The 27,321-nt window shown below is 40.2% G+C and overlaps 1 protein-coding gene and 1 long non-coding RNA gene across 2 annotated transcripts; both read left to right on the top strand.

Annotated features, from left to right (window-relative positions):
- The first annotated feature begins 4,702 nt into the window (after positions 1-4,702).
- On the top strand, positions 4,703-10,627 carry LOC130957186 (uncharacterized). The gene is made up of 4 exons (XR_009077239.1): positions 4,703-5,261; positions 5,335-5,436; positions 5,517-5,663; positions 7,872-10,627. It is a non-coding gene; the product is annotated as an uncharacterized LOC130957186 (long non-coding RNA).
- An 817-nt stretch (positions 10,628-11,444) lies between these two features.
- Positions 11,445-14,849, top strand: LOC130957608 (uncharacterized). The gene is made up of 2 exons (XM_057884456.1): positions 11,445-11,645; positions 14,237-14,849. Exons 1-2 carry the CDS (start codon positions 11,445-11,447, stop codon positions 14,699-14,701), a joined length of 666 nt encoding a protein of 221 aa, XP_057740439.1. The 3' UTR covers positions 14,702-14,849.
- Positions 14,850-27,321: the final 12,472 nt, after the last annotated feature.

Genomic DNA, 27,321 nt, shown 5'->3' with positions numbered 1-27,321 from the left:
CGTCGATATCTCTCTCTCAGCGTCGCTCTCCCTTTCTCCTTTGAACTTGACGGCAACAGACCCAACGGCGGCAGCGGCGACGCATGACAGTGACGAGGATGAATGGCACAAACATCTCCATCAATCTCTCTCTCTTCACGATTTTACTTCTCTCTCTTTCTCCCCCGTGGTGACTCGACGGCAGCGCTGGTGGCAGTGATTCCCACCATGCCGTCTCCCTCTTCCCCCTCCTCTTCCTTTCTTCTCCCTCTTCGTTTCTCTTTCCCTCTTATCTGATTTCTTTCTTTCTTTCTGCGTGGGTGTGGGTGGGGTAAAAGGTTAGAATGGCTGTGAGTGAATGTGGGTTAGGATAAAATTCGGGTTAGGATCAGAGTAAAATACACACTAGTAGTATAGCAATTTTACAAAATCTTTGAGATAATATAATAATTAGGATTGAAATATAATCCGTAAAATTATTTTGTAAACACAATTTTTTATTTATCAACATACTAATAAATTTAACTAACTATTTCCAATTTAAAATCTAAAATAATCTAATTAATCTTCCTTATAAAATATAAATTTGAATCCAAAACACTAACTACTCCAATTAAATTATATAATTTTCATCGTTTTTTTATTACTCAAATTTTATTTTTAATTATGTAAAATATTCAATTACAGTAAAATTATAAAAATATTAAGGGTAAAGTACTAAATTGGTCCCCTAGGTTTGGGCGTAATTCTGTTTTGGTCCTTAAGGTTTAAAGTGTTCTATTTGAATCCAAAAAAGTTTCATTTAGCATCAATTTAGTCCCACAGTGAGGTCAAAATTAAATAATTAACAAAATATCCTACATAACAACAATTCAAGAACAAAATCGATAATCTGGAGAACAAGTACAAGCTCCAGAGGCACAAAATCAACCATTGATGCATCAATACATTTATTTATCATTTTCTTTAGTTTTATAGAAAATATTTTATTTATATTATAAAAAAATAATAAATAAATGTATTGATGTATCAATGGTTGATTTTATGCCTCTAGTGCTTGTACTTGTTCTCCAAATTATCGATTTTGTTCTTGTACTGTTGTTATGTAGGACATTTTGTTAATTATTTAATTTTGATCTCACTGTGGGACTAAATTGATGCTAAATGAAACTTTTTTGGATTCAAATAGAACACTTTAAACCTTAAGGACTAAAACAGAATTACGCCCAAACCTAGGGGACCAATTTAGTACTTTACCCAAATATTCATAAAATCAATTTATTTATTCTTAATAAATTAGTTTCTGAAAATAAGGAGCTCAAATCAATAAAATAATTTTTTTTATTTAGATTTTAAAAAATACGGGTCGTTATAAGATACAAATCGCATAATCTAGAAGTTTTTCCACCGCGTTCAAACTCTAGAAGGTCGAATTGCCACAAACCAACACTTCCAACCAGAGCACACGGGCAAAGTGCTCTCCCGAACCACCCCCAAAAGAGAGCACAGATCGAGAACTCTAAATCTACATCACGAGAGGCATAGGAATCATAATCGATCCCGAGAAAGACTCTAAGCGAAGGCAACTTGAATCCGTGGTAATGGGAGCAACCCCATTCACCGAGAAAGTCCTGAGAGTAAAGCTACCAAAAGGGTTCGACAAGCCAACCAACATGAAGTATGACGGCACCAAAAATCTCTAAGAATACATAACAGCCTTTGAGGCCAAGATGAACCTGGAAGGAATAGTCGACGCCGTCTGATGTTGGGCCTTCCCGGTGACCCTAGCCGGCCCGGCCATCAAGTGGTTCAATGCGCTCTCAAATGGCTCGATATCATGTTTCGACAACATCTCTTGGAAATTCCTGGCACAATTCACCACACGTATAGCCAAAGAAAAGTACCTGATTAACTTGCTAGGCGTTATACAAGCCCGAAAGAGTCCACTAGGAAGTACTTAGATAGATTCAATGATGAGTGACTAACCATTGACGGTTTAATGGACTCGGTAACCAACCTGTGCTTGATTAATGGTTTGATGGATGAAGACTTTCAGAAGCACCCCATAACGAAACCCGTCTGGTCAATGCATGAAATCCAAAGCGTGGCACAGAAATACATAAATGACGAGGAGGTAAGCCAAGTCGTGGCCGCCAATAAATGGCATCATGGCAACACGGCACCTCAAACCAACCCACCTCCCAAAGAATCCAACAAAGAACAATTCAGACCCCCAACTTACAACCGACTACCACAGGTATGAAGATTCGCAAACTACACCCTCCTGCCCGCTCCACTTACTGAAGTATACCAACAGATCGCGAAAAAGGGGGCATACTTCCAAAACCTAGGCAACTGAAGGAACACACGGGTTGTAACAAAAGCATATACTGTGATTACCACATGGGATATCGGCATATAACCCAAGACTCTTGCGACCTCAAAGACGCTCTTGAACAAACCATAAGAGATGGAAAACTCCCTGAGTTCGCCAAAATCATCAGGGAACCCCGATGAGCCGAAAGAGAAAAATCCACAGCAGATGAAGGGCAAAACCCTAGGGCGATAAAAATTGTTTCTTGAGATAGTGGAGATGAAGACCCGACAATAGTGGTCAACGTTATCACGGGCAAAATGTGTAAGAAAAATCTAAATTCACACTAAAAAAGACCCTCGACTACTAGCAGTTGCCCCAAGAAAAATCCCTGACCCATTGACAATCACCTTCCACCCGGAAGACTGCCAAAAGGGAACGTCAGAGGAATACTCTCCCTTCGTCATATCAACAAAGGTGGGGATAGGGACGGTGAAACACATCCTAATAGATACCAGAACTAACTCCAACATCCTCTTCAGAGGAGCGTTTGATAAGTTAGGGCTCTGAAATGAAAACCTACAGAACCACCTCAACAGGGTAACCGGCCTTGGAGATAACTTCACCAAATCAGACGGTTTAATCATGCTTTCGATCACCATATATAGGAACCGAAAACCAAATGAAAATAGTTTTCTCCGAATTCATGGTACTCCAAGACTCCATGACATAAAACATTATCCGCGGGAGAAAGACCATTAATGACCTCTCACCGGTCATATTCAAAAAATTCTTCATCATGAAGTTCTAGGTTGACGATGGAACGATCGGAACCATCTATGGTGATAGGATGGTAGCAGCAGAATGCAGCAACCCCGGCCTAGTGCTTTGAAAAGGATCTCGTGATGCAGCTAGAATTTTTCTTACCGACCTAGATTCCCAGCAGGTTTACCAGCCGAGACCGGAGTTGAAATGGGACATGGAAAACCTTCAAATTAGACAAACAGAGGAGGAATTCACCTTCGTCAACAAGAACCTCCCTTTTGTCTTGAAAGGACAAGTCATCAAGATGCTTAAAGAAAATATAGACATGTTCGCCTTTACACTCGCTGATATGCTAAGACTAGATCTAAACCTAATGTCACATCGTCTGGCCATTAACCTGAAGGCTAGACTTGTTAGCCAAAGAAAAAGAAGAATGTCAGCAGACAGAGCGGGAAAACTTAAAAGACAAGTCATGAGCCTACTCGAGGCCGGCTTCATCCAAGAAATACCTTGCACTGCCTAGTTGGCCAACGTTGTCATGGTTAAAAAGGCAAACGACAAATGGTGAATGTGCATCTACTACACAGACTTGAACAAAGGATGTCCAAAAGAAGCCTTCTCGATGCCAAACATCGATAGACTAGTGGACACCGCCTCCGAACACTGGTACCTCAGCTTTATGGATGAATACTCCAGGTATAACTATACCCATGCACAAACCCGATGAAGAGAAAATGACCTTCATCAACCCCGAAGGAACATACTGTTACACAGTCATGCCTTTCAGACTGAAGAACGCGTGGGGCCACATATTAAAGACTTGTAACCAAAATCTTCCAAGACCTCATAAGGGCAAAGTTAGAGATATACATTGACAATATGCTCGTGAAGACAGAATCAGATGACTCACTGATCTCTAACCTCACGAGCATATTCGTAATACTAAGGAAACACTGAATGCGGCTTAACCCAGCCAAGTGCGAGTTCGAAATGGAGGTTAGAAAATTCTTGGGCTTCTTGACCGCACAAAGAGGTATGGAAGCTAACTATAAGTCCTAGAACTTTTGAAAAGTTATTACGAACTAATTTCAAGTCATATATATTTATTTACAGTTTTAGTTTCAGAAATTATTTTATTAAAAATAATTAAAGGTAGATTTGATTGATTGGATTTGAAATAAACTAAAGTTTTCATCCAAACTCTATAATTATGGATTATTCTCCTAATTACAATTTTAAGTCTTAGAAATTCAAAAATAATGAATTAGGATTTTATCTAATTTTATAATTATTGAGTTATTCCCTATATTTAAATTATAAAGTTAGTAGTCGTCAAATGATAAGAATTTTATATATGACTTAATTTAAATATTTTACATTTTCATAATTCAATACTTAAAGTTTTAGGGATAAATAAAATTAATTATATTACTATGTATTTCCAATTAGAGAAATTGATTGAGAATCAATTAGTATTTTTATACAACAAATAATATTTTAGAGTAATTTTAGAATTTTAAATTAGTTTTTCAAATCAATACTTTATACTTGAATTTTATTTAAAATTACCTTACTCAAATTAAACCTAAAAACCCCCAATTTATACACAAACCTTAATTTACTACCCTAACCCACCCTCACTCTTCTCTCAGCACAACAACCCTTTCCTTAAACCCTAACATTCATCAGCTTCAGACAAAAGAAAAGAAAGAAAGAAGAAAAGAAAGGAAGAGGGAAAGAAGGAAAGGGGGAGGAAGAGAGGGAGATCTGAAGGTGAGGGAGTGCCGGTGGAGGGGCGCCAGAGTTGGTGGGCCACGCCATCGCGTCGCCTTGGCCGTCGTCGATGGAGCAGAGACGCGAGCAGAGGAGAAGCCACCACAGTCGCGTCGTCGTCACACACCAGAGGAGGAGGAGAGCGATGGGGAGAAGAGGAAGGCCTCATCGACGTTTGCGCCGTCCCCTCCAACCCGCTTCGCCGCCGTTCGCACCGTCACCTCCAGCCCGCATCGTCGCCGATCATGCTTGCTCTGCCGTCGTGGAGTGAATCGCCGTCAGGAGCCAAAATGCGAGAGAGAAGAGCTGCCACATTCTGCCATCGCTGAAGGACCCGTCGCCACCAGATCCGCTGTTGCTTGAACCTCTGGCCGCCGGGCAAGCCCCTGTTGCCAGTGAACAAAACTGTTGTTGCCAATAGCAACTACCAGTAAGGGTTTTAAGTTGGTTTTCGTTTCCTTTGAGTTTTCAAGAGCTTTATCATCACTGCATGTTTGTTACAGTCGTTGTCACGGGACTTCTAGTCACCGCTGCCGCTCGAGGTGGTTGTCGAGACTGCCGTTAAACCAGTTCAGTGACCACCACTATTTCGTTTTCTTAGTTGGGTAAGTATTTATGTTTCAGAAACCCCTGCATTAGTATTCTGTTATGTTTGGTTGTAAACTTTGAGGTTCTGTTAATGTAGGGTCGTGTTCTGAGCATTGCATACGTTATTAAATTGCTGTAAGTGCTGCAAAAGTGATCAGGGACTGAGTTTGCGTTTGCTGTTGGTTTCGGGTTGAGCTAAAAGGTTTCATTGACACGTTTTGGGTTATGGTTTTAACGAGTTGAGGTAGGGTCTGTTTATAAAATTTAATTCATTTTAAATTGGAATTTGTTATAAATAGATATGCTGTGCAAAATGTATTTTCGGTAATTATGTGAGTCTTATGAATTGTCTGATTATGTCTTGGTTGAATACGGTTGCTTGTTGAGTGAAATAATGTCTGATTTTGATAAATTTGAGATTTTTAGATTGGTTGATTTGAAATGACTTTAATAGTCCGAGTTTTGTTTATTGGAAACTGATTTGGTTTTAAACCCGCTGAGAAGGGTTGATGATTGGTTTGGTTGGGACCCGGAAAGGGTGGCAAAGTCCAAGTTTTAGGGAAAATGTAGCCGAAATTTCTACAAAATCTGAGACTTTATTTGAAACGATATTTTAAAAGAATGAATTATGCTTTGAATTGAATTACTGATAAATGAATTAGGTTTGAACTCTTTTATTAAGAAAATTATTATATTTTGAATGTAAACTATTTTAGAAAAAGAACTATGTTTTAAAGTCGATTTAAAGATGAAAATAATTATGTTTTGGAATTTGATTAAGTAAGCAAATTTGGAGGAGTTTTAATGGATTTAAAAGAAACTGGATTTTGATTAACTAATTTCACTTTACAACATTTTAGGAAAAGTTTGAAGTATTCTCTAAAACTTTGATTTAGTAAAATTGAAACAATTTCCGAGCCTTTGGAAACAAATTTAAGAATGAAATTGAAATTGATTTTCGGTTTAATTGATTTAGTTTTGGTTTAAGTAAGTTGGTTTTGAAATTGGTTCGGAATAATTGGATACATGACTTAGTCCTGATTTAAATTCTATTTTATTTGTTCAAATCAAGAAGTTAAGGTTTCAGAAGTTTTCAATGAATTTAAGGAAATGAGTTAGGTTATTCTCCCCTGAAGTCATGAGACTCCACTGAGAAATTTTATGACCAAATTCTGATTTAGAAATGAATGATTTTGAGTAATTTAAAAGAGATTTTGAATTTGGCATGGTTTTGAGATTATTTGGAAGTTTTGGAAAGATGTGGAAAGTGGCTCCGTTTTGAAAAGTGATTCCTGAGAAGATGTGAATTGAATACGTTTGTTATTTAAAAGTAAATGGGCCAAGAATGATTTGAAATAAGATATTGAGCGTGATTTATTGTGGATATCATCAAGATTGACGAGTTATTATTTGGTAGGCATAAGGGCCGGGTTCGTCCCGCTTATACTGAGAGATTTGATATTGATGAGAATGTTGATAAGTCGCTTGTGCCTGGCAAGGACGGTGGTTAATCTCGCTTGTCGAGGTTGTGGCACCTGCCTAAGGACGGTGGTTAATCCCGCTTATGTGTAGATGTGAGGTCGGAGGTAGAGTATCCCTCTCACATCCTTTCGGATCACAGGAGTGTGCAGGCACTGACATCCTGGACTGTGTGCCGGGCATGTTATCCCAAGGGGTTCCCATTTATTCGTGACCGAAAGACAATATTTCCATGGAAATGTGTCGGGTTGGCAATTGAACCGACAATGTGATATCACAGCCAATAGAACTGACATTCATCATTTGCATCTATGTGACATTGTTTGGGTATGCATATTATAATTGGTTTGCCTATGTGAATAATTATGTTAACTGCTAACTATTATACTTGTTGTAACTGCTCTTGATTGTGTTTGAACTACATGAATTATGATTGTGTTTGATTAAGTGGTTTGTGATGAGTTGGTTGATGATTGAGCTGTTTGGGCCAGGGGCCGTGTTGGATTGGATGGGCCTATGGCCGTGGTTGGTATGTTTGAGGTCTAGTTCTGTATAAAGTATCTGACTGGTTTAGCATAAACTTAATGGACCTATTCTTGGAGCAGGATGATCATTTATACTGCATAGGTTATTGCTTTCATGTTTATGTCTTAGTAAAGTACAAAAAATCAAACTGGTTCAGTATAGACTTAATGAACCTATGTTTGGGGACAGGTTGGTCATTCATACTGTCTAGGAAAGATTTTAAGATTTTTATAACAAAGGAAAAAGTTTTCCAAGCTTTGGATAATTAGCTGATTTCCTCTTTTGAAATGGATTTTTGGATGTTAACTCTTTAGATTTCAAAAAAGCACGTAAGACGAACATTGATCACTGTACTTTAAAAATAGTTTTATTTTACGTATCTTGTTATAGCAATTTCTGTAACCTTATAGTGAGAACCAGCGAAGACGACATTCTCACTCCCCTACAGGTTTTTCCTTTTCAGGATATAGGCAAGAAAGCTTCAGAAGAGTTATGTTCATTTTCTGGTTATTCGGTATTTTTGTATTATCTTAGTTATTATTTTTCCCTCGCCTTTATCTTTATTAATTTTGGAAGAGGGATCTGAATTTGTGATATGTATGTTTGTAAGTTAGTGTTATGTATATATATAAGTTAAGGTATTGTATCTGGTTTGTATGTACATATATGTTTATGTTTTCAACGAAAAAGTGTTTTAGAAAGGTTATGCGATTTTAAGTTTAAATAGGCTCCTATATTAGTATTAAATATGTTTAGAGTTTTCGTAATATCCAAGCTATCAGAGTGGCGCAGCCGGAAGCGTGACATTCTGATAGTGAGGGTGTTACACTAACCCAGAAAAATGTCAGGCTATCCTCGAAATAACCATCCTGAAAAAATTGAAGGACGTCCAAAGGCTAACTAGTCGCTTGGCCGCCTTATCACGCTTCCTGGAGTCTCAGCATAGAAGGCACTTTCCTTCTTTAAATTCATGAAAAAAGGATTGTTGAGAAATAGTCTAGAAGCCAGACCTCCCCCGGATGAATGCTCTCATGGACTGTCAAGCTCTCCCAATACGAAATCTGTTTTGAGCCCAAGGCGCAATCAAAGCCCAATCAATGGCGAATTTCCTTGCTAAAATGACCCCGGGAAATGAAATACCAGACCTCTAGAAACTCCATATCCACGGATCCTCAAACAATAACTCCGACGGAGCTGGAGTAATTTTGGAATGTCATAATGGAATAACGATTGAGTTATTGATCCGTTGCGAGTTCTCGTTATCCAATAACTATGCCAAATACGAAGCACACCTTGCCGGGTTATCACTAGCAAAGGAGATCGGCACAAAAAATTTGGAAGTCTGTAGTGAATCCCAAGTCATAAGCTCCCAATTCAAGGGCAATTACCAGACACAGGATCCCCTGCTGTAAAAGTACCTTTCTAAGGTAAAGGAGCTTACCGCTGAATTCACTTTGGTAATAACCCAACACATATCAAGAAAAAAGAATGCTAGAGCAGACCTACTTTCCAAGTTGGAAATCACTAAGCCATACACGAGGAATCGATCCCTGAAACAAGAGATCGTAAGGACGCCTGCAGTTCTTCCAGAAGGCCCAACAAACTTGCCAATCTCCATAGAACCCTCGTGGACTACTCCCATCACGACCTATCTGGAAGGTGGCATGTTACCGACAAATTCCAAGGATGCAAAATGCGTAAAATGGGAGGTTGCTAAGTACACTGGATAGTTGGGCAACTGTACAAATAAGGACTCTCCCAACCCCTTTGAAAATGCTTAGAACCCCACCAAATGGACTACATCCTTTGCGAAATTCAAGAAGGATGTTTTGGCCACCATGTTGGAGGAAAAATCTTGGCACAAAAGGTCATCCAACCCACGTATTTCTAGCTGACAATCATCAGAGATGCACTCCAGTTAGTAAAACATTGCAAACAATGCCAAATATATGCCGACTTCCTCCAAGCAACCCCCAGCAACTTAGCACCATATCGGCTGAGTGTCCATTTGGGACCTGGGAAATCGACCTCATGGGTCCCTTCCCCACGGCACCAGAACAGGTAAAGTTACTAATCGTATCCATTGACTACTGCACCAAGTGGATCGAAGCGAAAGCCATAGCCACAAACACAATACCCCAATGCCAAAAATTCTTCTAGAGGTAAGTCATAACCCGGTTCGGCATTCCGGAGGTCATGATATCAGAAAATAGAACTCAATTTGCGGACAAGTACTTTCACAAGTTCCTAGAAGGCTTAGGCATCTCACAAAAGTTTATCTCAATAGAACACCTCCAAACGAACGGTCAAGTCGAAGCAGCTAACAAGGTCATTTTGAAAGGACTAAAGTAGAGGCTGGATGAGGCCAAAGGACTATGGGCAGATGAACTAGGCTCTGTGCTCTGGTCTTACCGAACTTTCCCACAAAGTTCAACCGGAGAAACCCCTTTTAGACTAACTTATGGAATAGAAGTTGTGATTCCTGTTGAGGTCGAAAAGCCAAGACCAAAAAGGACTGTGGGAGGACCCAATGAAGAAGTAAAAAGGGACCTAGTTGACAAGGACTGAAGCATAGCCCACTTGAAAGAGCTGACCCTAAAATAGAGAGTAAGCCTAAGGTACAATCGTGGCGTGATAAAGCGTGAGTTCAAACAAGGACATCTGGTCTTGCGACGCCAAGACATGGGTCCCCACATCTTAAGAGAAGGGAAGTTAACTCCCAACTACGAGAAACCCTGCCAAATTAAGTTCGTAATTGGAAAGGGAGCATACAAGATAGAAAGACTCAACGGGAATGAGTTACCGAGATTATGGAACACCATGAACGTGCGACGCTACTACTCATGAACGGGGATACCTGGATTGGTAACTTCTAAATATCGATAGAGTTTTAGTTTTCTTTTCTTTATGCAGCCATTTTTTCTGTTTTAGACCAATTTTTGGGCATTCTTTTCTACCACAAACAATGGGAGGTTTTAACGAGGCCCAAATTTCTTTCAACAATTTCTAATAAAATTTTTCATTTCTCCGACAAAGTTTTTTCAATACGTCCTCAAACGAGTGAAATCCAAAAACGAATAAAATGGAAACTCGAGAAAAAATAAAGCGAATACCCCGACAATCGATCACCTCCGAGGCCAATTAAATAGATATCCAAAAATAACAAAGCATATTAATCAAAAAACGACCAACCACGAGGCCAAATCATGCACAAACGGCCCTAAGAGGCCATAAAAACAATGTATATGCTAAACACATGGCTTACAAACTTAGCAAATTTTTGCACAAAATAAAAAAAAAAGAAGCAAAATCACTCAAGGTCCACGATCTGTCCATCCTTTACAGTTTGGAAGGCTCCCATGACGGACACATCCACATCTAAAGCAAACACTTAGACCTAAGCCTTTAAAGCCTCCTCGGTGGCAAAATGGCAGCCTTGGCATCAGCGAGCAAGTCCGCATTCTGCCTCTTCAGATTCTTCACCTCCGCCCTCGCGACATCGACCTCAGATTAGGCAGTAGTGGCAGCCTTCTCCGCATCGGCAGCCAACTTCTGTGCCGCAGCCATGGTTGACAAACTCGCGAGTTAACTTATAAACTCGTACGAGTTTAGGTAGTGAAATTGAGTTGACTCGGATATAAACTCGTTTCTGGATAAATTTGGGTGGACTCGGCTAGACTCGGACAGAATCGCTCAAACTCGCGAGTTTGCTAGCGAGTCAGCAAGTTTGAATTCGATGCCGTTTTCGCCAAAACGGCATCGTTTTGGCCCCCTCCCAAAAAAACCAACAGCAACCACTAACCCAGACCCAGTAAGTCAGTACACACTCCACCAAGCCCTCACTGCTCACTCTCTTCTTCTTCTCCAACTTCGCTGAATCGCCACCATCTACTGGCACCGTTGTCTGCGCCGCCATGCAAAGGCCGGACGCTGGACGGATCTCTCATCCCTCATCCCACACAGGGTCGCAGAGCCCACCACCACGCAGTGAAGGTTCCTCGTCGACACCAGCCCACCACCCATGTCGGAGTACTCGATGATTCACGGCATGCTGTTCACCGCCCCTGTTTTTCGTTCGTTGACCGTGAGACTCGCCCATGTTCTGCGTTCGTCAGCCGTTGCACTCGCCCCTGTTCTGCTTCACTGCGTTTGCCTCCCTTCCCCTGTTTGTCACTCTTGTTCTTCACTGCCGATCTGCTTCAATTCTGCCCTATTTTCCAAGGTAATTGTTTTAAACAAATTCAAATATTAACAATTTTGGTATGAATTTTGCAATTTTGGTTCTGAACTTTTGATATTAACTTTTTAAATTTTTTTAGTTTAGTTTAAATCATACACAGAATTGGTTAATGAGATTTGATATGTTGAAAAAAAATTAAACTGATGCTGCTTCATGCTTTAATAAGTTAGTAAACTGATGCTGATTCATGCTTCATGCTTCATGGTTAAAATGTGTGGTACTGTGGTTTACTGGTTGTCTGGTTTAAACTTTAAACTGTTACTTAATACTTACTTAGTTAGTGGTTTTTTTGTTAATGTGTCTGAATATCTGACTGAAACTCTAAAGTCTGAAATGTTAGTGTTACTGTGTTAGTTTAGTTAGTATTAGTTATGAATTTAGTTACTGGATAATCTGAATATGAATTTGTTAGTGGATAATCTGAATCTCAATTTAGTTAGTGGATAATTTGAATCTAAATTTGTTATCTGAGTTGTTGATTTTTAGGGATAAAAATACAAAATGTCTGAAAATGTTGGTTTAGGGACAGGGTCTTCGCTTCCTAGTATTCCTAGACTTACACCTGTTGTTTCTAGGAGGAAAAATGCAACTGGAAATAGAAGTGATATAGGATGGAAACATGGGATTGATGTTCAAGGAAATGGTAAAAAAGTGAAGTGTAATTATTGCTCAAAAACTATAAGCAGAGGGATTTATAGATTCAAGCATCATCTTGCCGGTACTAAAGAGGATTCAGAGCCTTGTGCTTCAGTACCTGAAGAAGTTAAGGCTGTGATGTTGAAAGTCTGTGTGGAGGCTAAAGAAACATCATTGAAAAAGAGAAGATTCGGTGATGATGAGGATTATCCTGAACAAACAGAAAAGGAGAAGGACAATTCTCAACAAAAGGGAAAAGATATTCACAACTTTATCACAAAAGGAAAAGGGGCTCAAGTTCAATCAACAATAAATCAAATGATGAAGAAGGATCTAAAGGAACAATGTGATCAACAATGTGCCATATTTTTCTATACAAGTGCTATTCCTTTCAATGTTATTAAGAATCCCGAGATAAAGTTTAGTGAGATGGTTGGGAGATATGGAATTGGCTACAAACCCCCTTCTTACCATGAGTTAAGAGAAACCCAATTAAAGAAAACAGTGACCAATGTTGATGAAATGCTTACCGAGTTTAAGGCAGAGTGGAACAGAACTGGTTGTTCAATCATGTCGGATGGATGGACTAATTAAAAAAGGCGTAGTATTTGTAATTTCTTGGTGAACAGCTCTAAAGGAACAGTTTTCCTTTGTTCATTGGACACTTCTGACATATCAAAAACAACAGATAAAGTTGTTAAAATGCTAGAAGATGCTGTAGAATTTGTTGGCGAAGAGAATGTAGGCCAAATTGTTACAGATAATGCTGCTAATTATAAGGCTGCTGGAGAAAAAATGATGGAAAAATTTGTACTGGACACCATGTGCTGCACACTGCATTGATTTGATATTAGAGAATTTTGAAAAGAAGCTAAAGGTACATGAAACAACCAAAAAAAAGGGAAGAAAAATAACCACTTTTATCTACTCCCGAAGTATGCTCATTAGCATGTTGAGGAATTTTACAAAAGGAAAGGACTTGGTTCAGCCAGGTGCCACAAGATTTGCCACTGCCTATTTGACTCTCACTTGTCTTCATGATAATAAAGAACCGTTGATGACTATGTTTATTTCTGATGATTGGAAGACAACTAAGGTTGCATCAACGCCTGAAGGAATAAGAGTCTAAAACATGGCCTTGGATAGAAGGCTATGGAAGAATATTGTCATATGCCTCAAGGCTGCTGCTCCTCTCATTACAGTTCTTCACTTGGTTGATTCAGATGAAAAACCAGCCATGGGTTTCATCTTTGAAGGCATGAGAAAAGCCAAAGAAACAATCAAGACTAACTTCAGTTGTGTTAAAAATAGGTAATCTTGAGTCTTGACTAATTGAAAGCTTTAATATTTGATTATCAATGTATCATGTTACTATGTTTTTTTTTATTATATTCAGTTATTTATTTAATTTTCTTATTTTTGTTCATTTGCATTGTTATTTTTAGTTATGAACCTATATGGGAAATTATTGATGGAAGGTGGGAAAGCCAACTGCATAGACCATTGCATGCTGCTGCGTATTATCTTAATCCTCATTATCACTATGAACCTAATTTCATGGTTGATGATGTTAACATTAAGATTGGTCTATATAGTTATTTGAAAAAACCGGTTCCTAACTAGGAAGAAAGGAAAAAGGTTGGTCTACAGCTTTCTGACTTTCATTATGCTAGAGGCCTCTTTGGTAATGAAACTACAAAGAGTAGTAGGAAGACCATGCTACCTGCTGAGTAGTGGGACTTCTATGGAGATAGTTGTCCAGAACTAAAGAAGTTTGCTATCTGAGTTCTAAGCTTAACTTGTAGTTCATTTGGTTGTGAACGTAATTGGAGTGCATTTGAACTATTGGCACTATATGTTAGAACTATTCATTATTCATTTTAATTTTAATTTTAATTTTTGTATATTTATTAACTATTGGCACTATATGTTTGTAGGTTCATACAAAGAGAAGAAATCGATTGCATCAAAAGAAACTGAATAATTTAGTGTATGTGATGTATAATTTGAAGTTAAAGGGCAAGCAAATTAGAAAAACTCCAGAACTTGAATTTGATGCAGTGCATTCTGATGATGAGTGGATAACTGAAGATGTTAATGAAAATATTGCTGAAAGTGTTGAGCATTCTCACTTGCCAATGAATGACAATACTAATGATGATCCAAATAGTAATGAATTTGCTATTCCAAGTATGAATAGTAATGAATTCAACATGGGTGAGGGAGGTGACAATGAGTTTATTGGGGATCCACAACAAAATTTAATAAAGGAAGAAGATGAACATGTGAATGATGATGATGATTTTGTTGGACATGTTGAACCTGAGCCTGAAAGAAATGATGTTTCTGATGAAGATGGTGAAGATGATGATGTTGATGCCATGAAAGATGAAGATATTTGAGGATTTAAGTTTTAGACTTTATTAGAACATTTAATTGTTGCTTTGTTGTTTTCTTTTGTGTTTTGGTTGTGTCTTATGAAGCTTTGATTGTGTGATTGTGTGTTTTATGTTGAACTAGATACATACTTGTGAAGGATTTAAATGTGTGATCTAGAGTACTTGTTGTAACTTGTAATTGTAGTATTATGTTAATTTATTATGTGTTTTGATGTTGAAATTGTTAAGTTTGAATGTCTATATCTGAGTAAATATATATATATCTTATACATGATATATATATTTTTTTATAAAAAAATGTATAACAGGTAAACTCGTACGAGTCTATGAGTCGAGTCTAGGTCAGCGCCACGAGTTTACATTGACTCGCGAGTTTGACAACCTTGGCCGCAGCCACTTGAGTCATGAGCTCAGTCTCCTGGTCAAACAAAAACTAAATCTTCGAACTGGCATCCTCAGCCTCCTTCACTGCCTTCAACTTAACGGCCACAGACGCTTCCAACTGAGCCTTTAGAATACCGTGCCTATGCTTGATGAAGCTTGCCATCCAAAAGAAGGTTCTAAGAGAGCATCAACTCATAGGAGGGCGCGATACAGTGATTTAGCCTGTTCTATGACACCACAATCTTTAAAAAGTCCTTGGTTTCGAGCAGCAGATGCTGATTAATGAACCCAGGCATATCAAAGGAACGATTCATCACGTAAGAAATCGTGACCTGCTGCCCCCTTCAACCAGCCTCTTACCTTTTCTATCAGGCTCGAGAATCGGGAACTCCTAGTGATCATCATCCCCATGAGTTCCTTCAGCCACAACCTCCTAAGAAATGGTATGAGAACTGGAAAGAAAGGTAGCTTGAGGAGTTGAACGAGAAGTCCTATCACCCCTGCTCCCCGAACCAAGAACAAAGGCAGCCTTCAACCTCGCTAAGGTTGTCTGACCATCAGCCATACCAACTACAAAATACAATAGCACTAAAAACTATAAGTTATGACATCAAAAATCAAAATATAAACTAGGAAGTAAAAAAACATAACCTACCAAACATAAAACCGGCCCGCCTCGGGATTCCCCGTGACATCTCGAGGATTCAACGGCCTGTCCCCAAATACCACCAACAAAACATCGGCGATATCTTTTCTCGGGAGACAGACCCTCATATGTTATCCTCGTCAGATAGGAAGTCCCAGCTCCAAAATTCCAATAAGTGGAGATTTGGCACTTCCCCTCCATGGTCAACTAAAAAGGATGATGACCTCGAACAGGACAGACCTTGAAATACTCCGCCTTGAACACGTGAAACGAATCCTTGAACAGATCGAAGATCCGATGATTCGACAGAGATCTAAAAGAGATATAACCCTTCTGATGTTTCCCCTCCTTATGAAGAATGGTACAAATAAAGAAGAAAAGAAAAACCTCCACCCGAGTTGGGATCTCCAAAAAGTTACACACTAACTCGAAGGTTAGAATAGCAGCCTAGCTATTTGGATGTAACTGGCTCGGCTTGCAAAAACCCAATTCAAGAGAGCCATAGTGAACTTGGAAAAGAGCAACCGAACCCCTACCTTCATGAACAAGGGCTCATACACCCACATCCAATTAGGAACTCAGGAAAATTCTAAATTGAGATAGCATACCCTCTCATTTTCATCAGCAAGCAAAAGCTCATACTGCCGCTCCGCCTCACCGCCTCCGCATACGACCCCTTCCTCCCGAAGCCTTTGGAGGTCATCCTCACCCAACCTAGAAGGTGTACCCGACACGTCATAAGTCACCCATTGGTAACGATCCGTTATGCCCCCAGTCGGAAAAATAGGACTCAGATTTTCCTGAACCGCAATCCGCCGCACCATACCTATATCTAAAGGAGGCACTACCATTAGCCCGCCACCTAGAAATGCATAAAACACAAAATCCTAGGACAATCCCAAGACCAAATCTATAGTTTATAAACCAATATTAAAATAGTGGCACCCCCTCCCAATTTTCTCTTGTCACAACGCAAAAGAAACCCCAGAACTTCTCAAAATGAAAAGAGCGAAGTGTAAAAATAAGTGGAAAAAGGCACCAATCTGTTCTCAAAGAGCCGAAAGAGAAAAAAAAGCAGTAAACAATGCAGACTCAGGAAAACGCAGCACTACAGCCCTTCAACAACAGCAACGATTAACCAATGGAATGATCACAGAAAGCAGCAGGAATGTTTGAAAAGATAAAGGAAAAGAAAAATGGAAATGAAGAAAGCAATTATAAAGGGGTAAAAATAAAACCCCCGACATTTTCAAAAAGAAAATGCAGAGGAATGAGGGAGAAAAAATGGAAAAACAAGCTCTTCTCTCTCCCACTATGTGTCATCATGATGCCTTGAAAAGCAATCATCGAAAAACGCAACGATTAGAAACAGAGACAACCCCACATTCTGACCATAGACTCGCAAGACCCTGACCTGCTGGAACCCGAACTCACCAACATCAGCAATAAGATCAAGCTAACATGCTCTCCTACTCTAGGAATAACTGTTACGGATCTGACTATTCGGATCTCTCATGAGCCTTCTACAACCAGCCCATCTATAACAATTCCAAATCTCAACAAATTCATTAAAATCTTGAATAGCAGAATCTGCTGGATAAAATAACCTATGCCAATTATAAAAAATAAGTTTAGTTATTCTTTCATATATGATCATTCAACCTTACACACTAAATCTTTACTTTTATAGTTCTCTAAATTAAGTATCGAATGTCTTTGCAAATACTACCTTCATACTCCTCAAATCTAATCTCGCCATTCTGCCATACCAACAAATACTCTATTCCTCTTCACCTAAACATGTACTCAAACCCTTCAAGTACATTCTTGTATATTTTTCCTTTGCTTTATCTTTTTAAGTCACCAAAAGATAGAAATTTTCATTAATATCTGTTATCCAATAATAATAATAATAATAATAATAATAATAATAATAATAATAATAATTGACGTGTTCCCCGATATCTCGGCCTTGGAGTTATCACCAGCTAGACAAGATAAACTCGCCCAAGAAATCAGCCCTGAGTAAACGAATTAACACTACCCTGCTAAGTCATTAACATGATCAGCGATATCTTCGGCCACCCCTCTTATCTTCGGCCTCTTATCCGTAACAACAGAACCCACTCCTGAAGCAAGATTACGCCTCTGGTCAAGGATACTAACAACGGCCCATACCAGATACATCGGAACAAACTAGATCTCATCTACACAGGACGCACTTATAAAAATCAGCCAACGCTACCCACAAGGGCAGGTCACAAAAAACTTTACTCCAGTTTTAATCACTTCTTATCTCTTTATTCACACACTTACTTGAGCGTCGGAGTCCTTTTTGCAGGTGCTCCCGTCGCCGTGTTTCAAGGTTCCGAGGTCATCCACAACGCTGTTCCCTGACGACTTATAGCTCGGACCGGGAATCCAGTAATCACTCTAGACTACGCAGACCTCGGCTCATCCAGGACGGAACATTTGGCGCCCACCGTGGGGCCCGACGATTAACCCCACTTTTTTCTTTTTATTATTACTTTGTTGATCTCCTTTTTTCAGATCACACGATCCCCGACCATGACAGACAACGGAGCCCGCCAACTCACGCAAGCCGAGCTTATGACCCAGATGGCTGAGCTCCAAGCAGAGGTCAAAAGGCTAGCCGAACTATCGCAACAAAATCAAGCCAACAAACGGGATGAAAGCAACCCCAAAAGCTCGTCCGTGGCCGGGACTGACCTATTGATCACCAACCCCCCGAAAGAGAGACTAACCTTGGATAACCCATTTTCCGAGGAGATTACCAACTACCAAATGCCAAAACATTTTACACTACCTTCCTCGCTCGAGCCATATAAGGGGATTGGTGACCCCCGGGCTCACATTAAGAAATTCCAGTCTATGATGTTCTTTAACGGACCTAAAAACGAACCTATTCTCTGCAGGGCTTTTCCGACCTACCTGGACGGCGCGGCACTCCTCTGGTTCTCAAAGCTGCCTGAAGGATCGATCTCCTCTTTTGAGGAATTGGCGAGATCCTTCATAGATTACTTTGCTGCCGCCCGCATCTACGTGCACGGATCAGATTACCTCGGCACCATCCGCCAAGGTCCACAAGAAAGCCTGAAGGACTACCTCACCAGATTCGCGGACGCGACGATGGAAATACCTGACCTGGATCCTGCTGTCCATCTCCACGCCATAAAGGCCGGCCTCAAACCAGGAAAGTTCAGAGAAACAATCGCTGTTACAAAGCCAAAAACCTTGGAGGAATTCCGAGAAAGGGCCGCGGGGCAGATGGAAATTGAAGAACTCCGGGAGGCCGAGAACAAGGACAGAAGGCAGCCACGAAAGGAAGAGAGCCGAGCAATCAGATCAGGGGAAGACAGAGGCGCTAGAAAGACGTTTAAACTCACACCAAAGTTTGACAACTACACCAGATTCAACACTAAAAGAGAAAGGATCATAAAGGAAATACTCAACGCCAAAATCATCAAACCCCCTGTCAGAGCCGGAAGTTACCAAGACCAACGATTCGTGGACAGAACCAAACACTGCGCTTTCCACCAGAAATACGGCCATACCACCGATGAGTGCATCATAGCCAAGGACTTGCTGGAAAGACTAGCCCGGCAAGGACTCCTGGACAAATACATCGAGGGTACAAGACATAAAGGAGCAAAAACGAATTCGGATGAGCAGCAAACTCCGAGAAACAAGGAAAGTGACAAATGGCCGAATAACAACCCCCCAAAAGGAATCATCAATTGCATATTAGGAGGATTCGCATGTGGCGGAGAAACAGCGTCGGCACAGAAAAGAAGCTACCGCACCATGCTGGCAATCGAACAAACAACCCCACACAGCCATACAGAAGTCGACGACCTCGAAATCACCTTTAATCAATCAGACGTGTACTCGGCCGCACCAAATGCAGACGACCCCGTGGTAATTTCCATCCAAACAGGAGATCTATTGGTAAGAAAAGTCCTTCTGGACCCAGGGAGTAGTGCAGACGTCCTTTTCTATTCTACCTTTTTAAAAATGAACTTGTCTGAAAAACTAATACAACCTTCATCCGGAGAACTCGTGGGATTCTCCGGAGAAAGGGTACCAATAAAAGGATACATATGGTTAAAAACGACAATGGGTCAGCACCCACTATCCAGAACATTCGATATACAGTATCTGATAGTGGACTGCGTCAGCCCTTACAATATTATTCTCGGGAGACCAGCTCTGAACATGTTCAGAGCAGTAATATCAACCTTTCATCTGTGTGTTAAGTTTCAGGCACAGGACGGTAGAATAGCAACGATTCATTCAGATCGTCAACAAGCTCGGCAATGTTACAACTCCAGCCTAAAAAGGTCGGACACGAAACAAAAGCAGCACGAGGTCAAAACAGTACAAACTCGGAAGGAGGTCCTGTCCCACGCCGAGCTTGACCCCCGAGAAGACACACAAGAAAGACCTCAACCAACGGACGAGCTTCAGAAAATCCAACTGACATCAAAGTCAGAACAGGTAACATACATTGGTCAAGCGCTACAGGAACAAGAAAGGTCGGACCTCATAAAACTGCTACGAAACAACTCTGACCTATTCGCCTGGACTCCAGCGGACATGCCAGGAATAAGTCCCGATGTCATTTGCCACAAACTCGCCACTAACCCAACAAGCCGACCTATAGCCCAGAAGAAAAGAAAGCTAGGAGCAGAAAAATCCAAGGCAGCCCTGGAAGAAACAGATAAGCTCCTCCAAGCCAATTTCATTAGAGAAATTCGCTTTACCACGTAGCTCTCAAACGTGGTAATGGTAAGAAAAAACTCAGGTAAATGGCGCATGTGCGTCGACTTTACAGATTTAAACAAAGCATGTCCTAAAGATGCCTACCCCTTACCTTGCATTGACAAGCTCGTAGACAACGCCTCAGGCTTCAAAAGCCTGAGCTTTATGGATGCCTACTCTGGGTATAATCAAATACTCATGCATCCTGAGGACCAAAGCAAAACAGCATTCATCACAGAACATGGAAACTTTTGTTATCGAGTAATGCCTTTCGGCTTAAAGAATGCAGGTGCAACCTATCAACGCTTGATGGACAAGGTCTTCCATCATCAAATAGGGCGCAACATGGAAATCTATGTGGACGACATGGTCGCCAAAACCACAGAAGGAATGTCACACTGTGAAGACCTCAACGAGATATTCAGACAAATCCTAGCATATAATATGAGACTGAACCCGGAAAAGTGCGCTTTTGGAGTGAGAGGAGGAAAATTCCTCGGATTCATGCTTACCTCGCGAGGAATCGAGGCAAATCCCGAGAAGTGCTCGGCGGTACTCAATATGTCAAGCCCTACAACAATAAAACAAGCGCAGCAATTAGCAGGAAGAATAGCAGCATTATCTCGGTTCATACCCGCAGCATCAAACAGAGCATATCACCTTTTCCAAACAATATCGAAGAACAAAAAATTCCATTGGACAAAAGAAGGCGAGAAAGCTTTTTCCGAGCTCAAGACAATCCTATCATCACCTCCAGTGCTGCAAAAGCCAGAAATCGGTAAACCTTTATATTTATATTTATCTGTTTCAAATTTTTCTATAAGTTCGGCTCTTGTGATCGAAGTAGGAAAGATACAACGACCAGTATACTTCGTAAGTAGAGTCATGCAGCCAACGGAGCAATGATACCCGAAGATAGAACAACTCGCCCTGGCATTGATAACCACGGCAAGAAGATTAAGACACTATTTTCAGAGCCATACAATCATAGTAAGGACAAACCAACCATTAAGGCAGATATTGACAAAGCCAGAACTGGCCGGACGCCTCACCAGATGGTCCATCGAGCTTTCAGAATTCGACGTCCAGTTCCAACCAAGGTCGGCACTAAAATCACAAGTGTTGGCCGACTTTATCTCGGAAATGACAACCGAAAAACGAGACAAGTCTTGGGAACTGCATGTTGACGGAGCATCAAGCCGAGAAGGAAGTGGGGCGGGAATAATCCTCAAAGAGGGGGATGAGGTGATAGCCGAACAAGCACTCCAATTCCACTTCCCAGCAAGCAACAACCAGGCCGAATATGAAGCCCTCATCGCAGGACTCAAGCTCGCCCTCAACTCCCAAGTACAGAGCCTGACCACATATTGCGACTCTCTCCTCGTAGTCCAACAAATCCGAGGAGAATTCCAGGTAAAAGATCCGCTGCTCGAGCAATACTGGCTCTTAGCAAAGGATCTCATTTCAAAATTTAATTCATTTAACATACTGCATGTCAAAAGAGAAAAAAATGTAAGAGCAGATATACTATCCAAACTCGCAGCCACTAGAGCAAACACACAAACATCTGCATTAACACAGCTCTCACTCGAAAAACCAAGCACCGAGCTATTACATGTGATAAATGTTAACCACCTCCATGATTGGAGAGCTCCTTTTCTTGAATATATTAGTACAGGTGCCATACCAAGACATGAGCTCAAGCCACAACACTTCAGGCGAAAGTCCAGTCTTTACACGAACATAGGAGGAAAACTCTATAGACGAGGATTCTCGCAACCGCTGCTAAGATGCCTAAACGACGATGAAGCAAAAGAAGTAATGGACGAAGTCCACGAGGGAGTCTGCGGAAACCATATCGGAGGACGAGCGCTTGCAGCTAAGATCATCCGAACAGGGTATTACTGGCCGACCGTAAAAAGGGACTGTATCGCGAAAGTCAAAGCATGTGACAACTGTCAGAAACATGCAGCTATATCTACCAGGCCAGCCGAGCTGTTACACAGCATGGAGGTAAGCTGGCCATTCTATAGATGGGGGCTCGACATACTCGGCCCATTTCCAACAGCACCAGGACAGGTAAAATTTCTTTTAGTAGCAGTAGACTATTTCTCAAAATGGATAGAGGCACAACCATTAGCAAGGATAACTGTTGAAAAGGTACGATCATTCATATGGAAAAGCATTATTTGCCGATTTGGAATACCTAGGGAGATAATATCTGACAATGGTAGACAATTCACAAACAATAAGCTCCGCTCATTTTTGAAAAATTTTAATATAAAACATCACTTTAGCTCGGTCGAACACCCACAAACTAATGGGCAGGCTGAGGCCGCTAACCGAGTTATATTGCAGGCATTAAAGAAAAAGCTAAACGATGCTAAGGGAGAATGGGCGGAACTGATCCCGGAAGTGTTATGGGGCTACAACACAACAATTCAAACCACCACGGGCGAAACACCCTTTAAACTAGTCTATGGGTCCGAGGCACTGATTCCTATTGAGGTCGGCATCCCTACCCTAAGAACTGACCTATATGACGAGCAACACAACCTGCAGGCACGAAATGTCGAACTTGACCTAGCTGAGGAATCCAGGGAACTAGCAGCCATAAGGCAAAGAGCAGCAAAGCAAATAGCGGAAAAGAAACACAACAAAGGAGTATCGCCTAGAACATTCACAGAAGGCGACTTGGTGCTCAGAAAAACAGAAGAAGCCAGACGTCCCCCAACACATGGGAAGCTCGCCGCCAACTGGGAAGGTCCGTTTCGAGTAGTAAAGGTACTCGGCATGGGGGCTTATCAATTGCAAACACTACAAGACAACCCAATAGCCGGAACTTGGAATATCTCCTCCTTGAAAATGTACCAATCTTGATCTGTACAAATGGCGGATGAAGGTACTCTTTTTCCCCCTTAGAGCTTTTTTCCCAAGAAGGGGTTTTTGCCTAAGGAGGGTTTTAACGAGGCCTGACGCACAATATATTCCAATAGTGTTCAAAGTTTATCCAAACATTCTAGATTCTACAATACACAACTATGAATTATAAAATATATTCGTTATCATAATCATGCAAGTTCCAAACAAACAAAACAAAAGCCGACCTAAAACACGGTCGGAACCAGCGAATACAGTTCAAACTAACTAAACATTCCATCTACAAAACATTCGCTTACAAATATAACTAAGAAGGGGGAGGAACATTCTCATCATGCTCCTCCGCCGACCCATCCACAACCAACTTCCCATTTATAACCACCTTCGTCATATCTAACAGATCGGTATCAAATTCGGGAGCCAACAAAGAAATCTGACTCACAGCCCGTTCGAAGCCATAGGAGAACATCTCCATACCATTCTCTTCCAACTCGAGAACACGAGCTGTGAGCCTCCCTTTCGCAACATCACTTTCTTTCACTTCACCTTGCAATTGCCGAATCTGATCCCTCAGTCGAGTTACCTCCTCTTCCGACTCTTTCACTTTAGCAAGGGCATCATTTTTTTCCTTCAGTGACTTCTCCAAAGCTTCTATTTTTGACCTGTACGACTTCTCCATAGTCTCAGCCTTATCCACGTCTTTTTGCTGTTCGGCACCAATCAATTCGCCGGTACGACCAACACACATCAAGCAAGAACCGACGATCTGTAAGCATCACAAATAAGTAAAAATTTTTAAGAGAGAGCCAAGAAGATCCCAAATAAGCACGGCACAAACCTGAATAAATTTGCAAAGTCCCTCCATACCAATCCGACGAGTCATAAGCATGTCTCCCGGATACTGGGAAGCCCGGTCAGAAAGCTCAGCAAAATTGTAGTTCTCACTCCACAACGAATGAGAACTCGACCCCGCAATAAAGCCGTGAAGCTTTTTCTGCCGATCAAAAGCAGAATCACCACCATGAACTTCCTGATCAACCTCAGAAATAACTTCCAAGGAAACATCGTCCCTCTTCCTTTTGAACGATGAGGCCGGGCGACTAACGGATGAAAAAGCCTGATCACCTCCCTCCCTAGGCTCAGCAGGCCCGACGCCTTTCTCTTTTTTCTTGTTCAAAAAAGATTGCAACTTCGACGGATCTAGGAGAGGTACTCGCCCACCTACGAAGAAGTCAACAAACGTCAGCAGAGTAAAACGAGTAGCAACATGGACGAAAGACAGACAAAAACATTACCTATGTAAGCCCTCAAACCCTCGGTATCACCCGAATCATACAAACGCAAAATATCAGAAATAGACATACACTCCCCAACAGCAACACTTTCAACTAAAAAATCCAACACAAAATCCTCCTCCTCACTCCTCTCACACGCCTCAAGTATCTGATTTGGCTCGGCACACCAAAAAAGAGGAAATCTTTCACAAAGCTCATCATCTAGATAAAATGGGTACTCTGACTCAACAGACCGGACTTTGACGAACAGGGACTTGAAGTTCTTAAAAGAAGATTTATAGAGAAGGAAGACAGAACGACCAGGAAAGCTACTAAGGCAGACCCACAACCCCTTTCGAGTAGCTTTCGCTTGAAAAAGTGAGAAAAACAAATTCAGAGAACAAGGGAAGGAAAGATAATCCATTAAAACTTGAAAAGCACGAAGAAACGCCCAAGAGTTAGGGTGTAGCTGAGACGGAGCACAGTTCAGTTGGGTAAGAACAACACACTCGAAAAACGAAAACGGAAATCTTAAACCAAGTTCAACCAGACATGGGGTGTACATGTAAAAATACAACCAATCCCCCCTCCTCTCATAAACCCTATCGTCACTAGAACATGGGAGAAGCTCAACAGTAACCCCAGAACCATTTTTTGAGAAGTTCAATCGTTTCAGGTCAGAAAGGGAATCGACACTAACGAAAGAAGATGAACGAGTCCTAACATCTTCATTAACCCAATGGTAAGGATCACCCTCCCTAACCTCAACAGCCTGAAGCTTCTCTTTCAATTTTTCCCCCGCCATGAATCCACAAAAAAGCAGTAACAGTAAAAAAGTGAAGAAAGAGAACTGACCTTTCGAAGACATGGCAAAGACAAAAAACGATGAGAAGATAGAGCAACAGAAGCGTAAGTTCCAAAAGATGTGGTTATTGCAAAAGCCCACTAGTTTAGTGGGCAACATTAAAAACATAACCGCAACAAACGTGGGAAACCAAAACAAGCATTAATGTGCAATAAAAATTGACACAGGGTACTAAACAGGACCGGTTACAAAAAAAAAAAAAACCCTCCAAACCCACCATACATTTTCAAATCGTGCGAAGAACAACAAACAAAAAAAAAAACTCGAAATTCTCAAAAGCTCAGCTAATGTTCCTAACACAACACCAGCCGAGCTTGGGGGCTATGACGTGTTCCCCGATATCTCGGCATTGGAGTTATCACCAGCTAGACAAGATAAACTCGCCCAAGAAATCAGCCCTGAGTAAACGAATTAACACTACCCTGCTAAGTCATTAACATGATCAGCGATATCTTCGGCCACCCCTCTTATCTTCGGCCTCTTATCCGTAACAACAGAACCCACTCCTGAAGCAAGATTACGCCTCTGGTCAAGGATACTAACAACGGCCCATACCAGATACATCGAAACAAACTAGATCTCATCTACACAGGACGCACTTATAAAAATCAGCCAACGCTACCCACAAGGGCAGGTCACAAAAAACTTTACTCCAGTTTTAATCACTTCTTATCTCTTTATTCACACACTTACTTGAGCGTCGGAGTCCTTTTTGCAGGTGCTCCCGTCGCCGTGTTTCAAGGTTCCGAGGTCATCCACAACGCTGTTCCCTGACGACTTATAGCTCGGACCGGGAATCCAGTAATCACTCTAGACTACGCAGACCTCGGCTCATCCAGGACGGAACAATAATAATAATAATAATAAATACATCACTACTAATATTTTTCCTTTATATTCTTAACAACTATGCGTTCAAAACATCTATAATAACATCGTTTATATTAATTTCTAAACGCAAATAAGAATGAATATTGGTAAAAGAAAATAATTAAAAACAACAATAATATTATTTATACATTAAATTTTTTATATTTATATAAAAACATTATTATTAACTAGTTATATATTTAATTTTTTAATTAATGAAATAAAAAATATTGATATTAAAATAACATCAGTTATAAAAAAATTGTATACGTTACCGGATTGAAAGAACAACGTAGACATTATCACTGCCATCGTTGACTCTCCACTAAAAATTTATTACACTTTTATTCCAAGGTTAAGTTCCTTGGATCTAGCACCGCCGACCCTTCATTTTCGAATCTCATAGTGTGTTCAACAAAACCACCTTCACTGAATCACACAGCTGTATTCAGTTATCACTTCACATTATTCAAAGGTGAAAATTTAGATGAAGTTGATTTTTGATATTTTAAATAAAAATTTAATCAAATTAATTAAATTATCTAATGGTTGTTAAGTATTAACTTCATTAAAATTGATTGTATCTAAAATTTTACCTTATTTAAAATATTATAATGTGATCTCATAAATTTCAAAAACTCAAAATAATATTAAGGAGATAATAATTAAAATAATTTTATTTAAAATAATAAAATAACTTTAAATGAATTTGGCTTATTGTTTTTCAAAAATTGATTAATAATATCTAATAAAAAAATAAAAATTTAATTTTGATGTACTAATTTGTTGATGATCACTTATACATTTAATATAATATTATTGTCTATTTATATTAATCATTAAATTAATTTTAAATTTTAAAATAAATTAAAACAACTAAAATTTTTAGATAATTCTATTAAAAAAAGATAAACATAATTAA

Source organism: Arachis stenosperma, chromosome 10 (assembly GCF_014773155.1).
Source record: "Arachis stenosperma cultivar V10309 chromosome 10, arast.V10309.gnm1.PFL2, whole genome shotgun sequence".
NCBI lineage: Eukaryota > Viridiplantae > Streptophyta > Magnoliopsida > Fabales > Fabaceae > Arachis > Arachis stenosperma.
The sequence above is the reverse complement of the archived record's forward strand: the minus strand, read 5'-3'. Positions and strand labels throughout refer to the sequence as shown.

Excerpts from the sequence above, each read along its gene's own strand:
- LOC130957608 (XM_057884456.1), top strand. The coding sequence starts at position 11,445 with ATGTCGGAGTACTCGATGATTCACGGCATGCTGTTCACCGCCCCTGTT. Across the intron at positions 11,646-14,236 it reads ATTCTGCCCTATTTTCCAAG|GTTCATACAAAGAGAAGAAA; the intron begins GTAATTGTTTTA and ends ATATGTTTGTAG.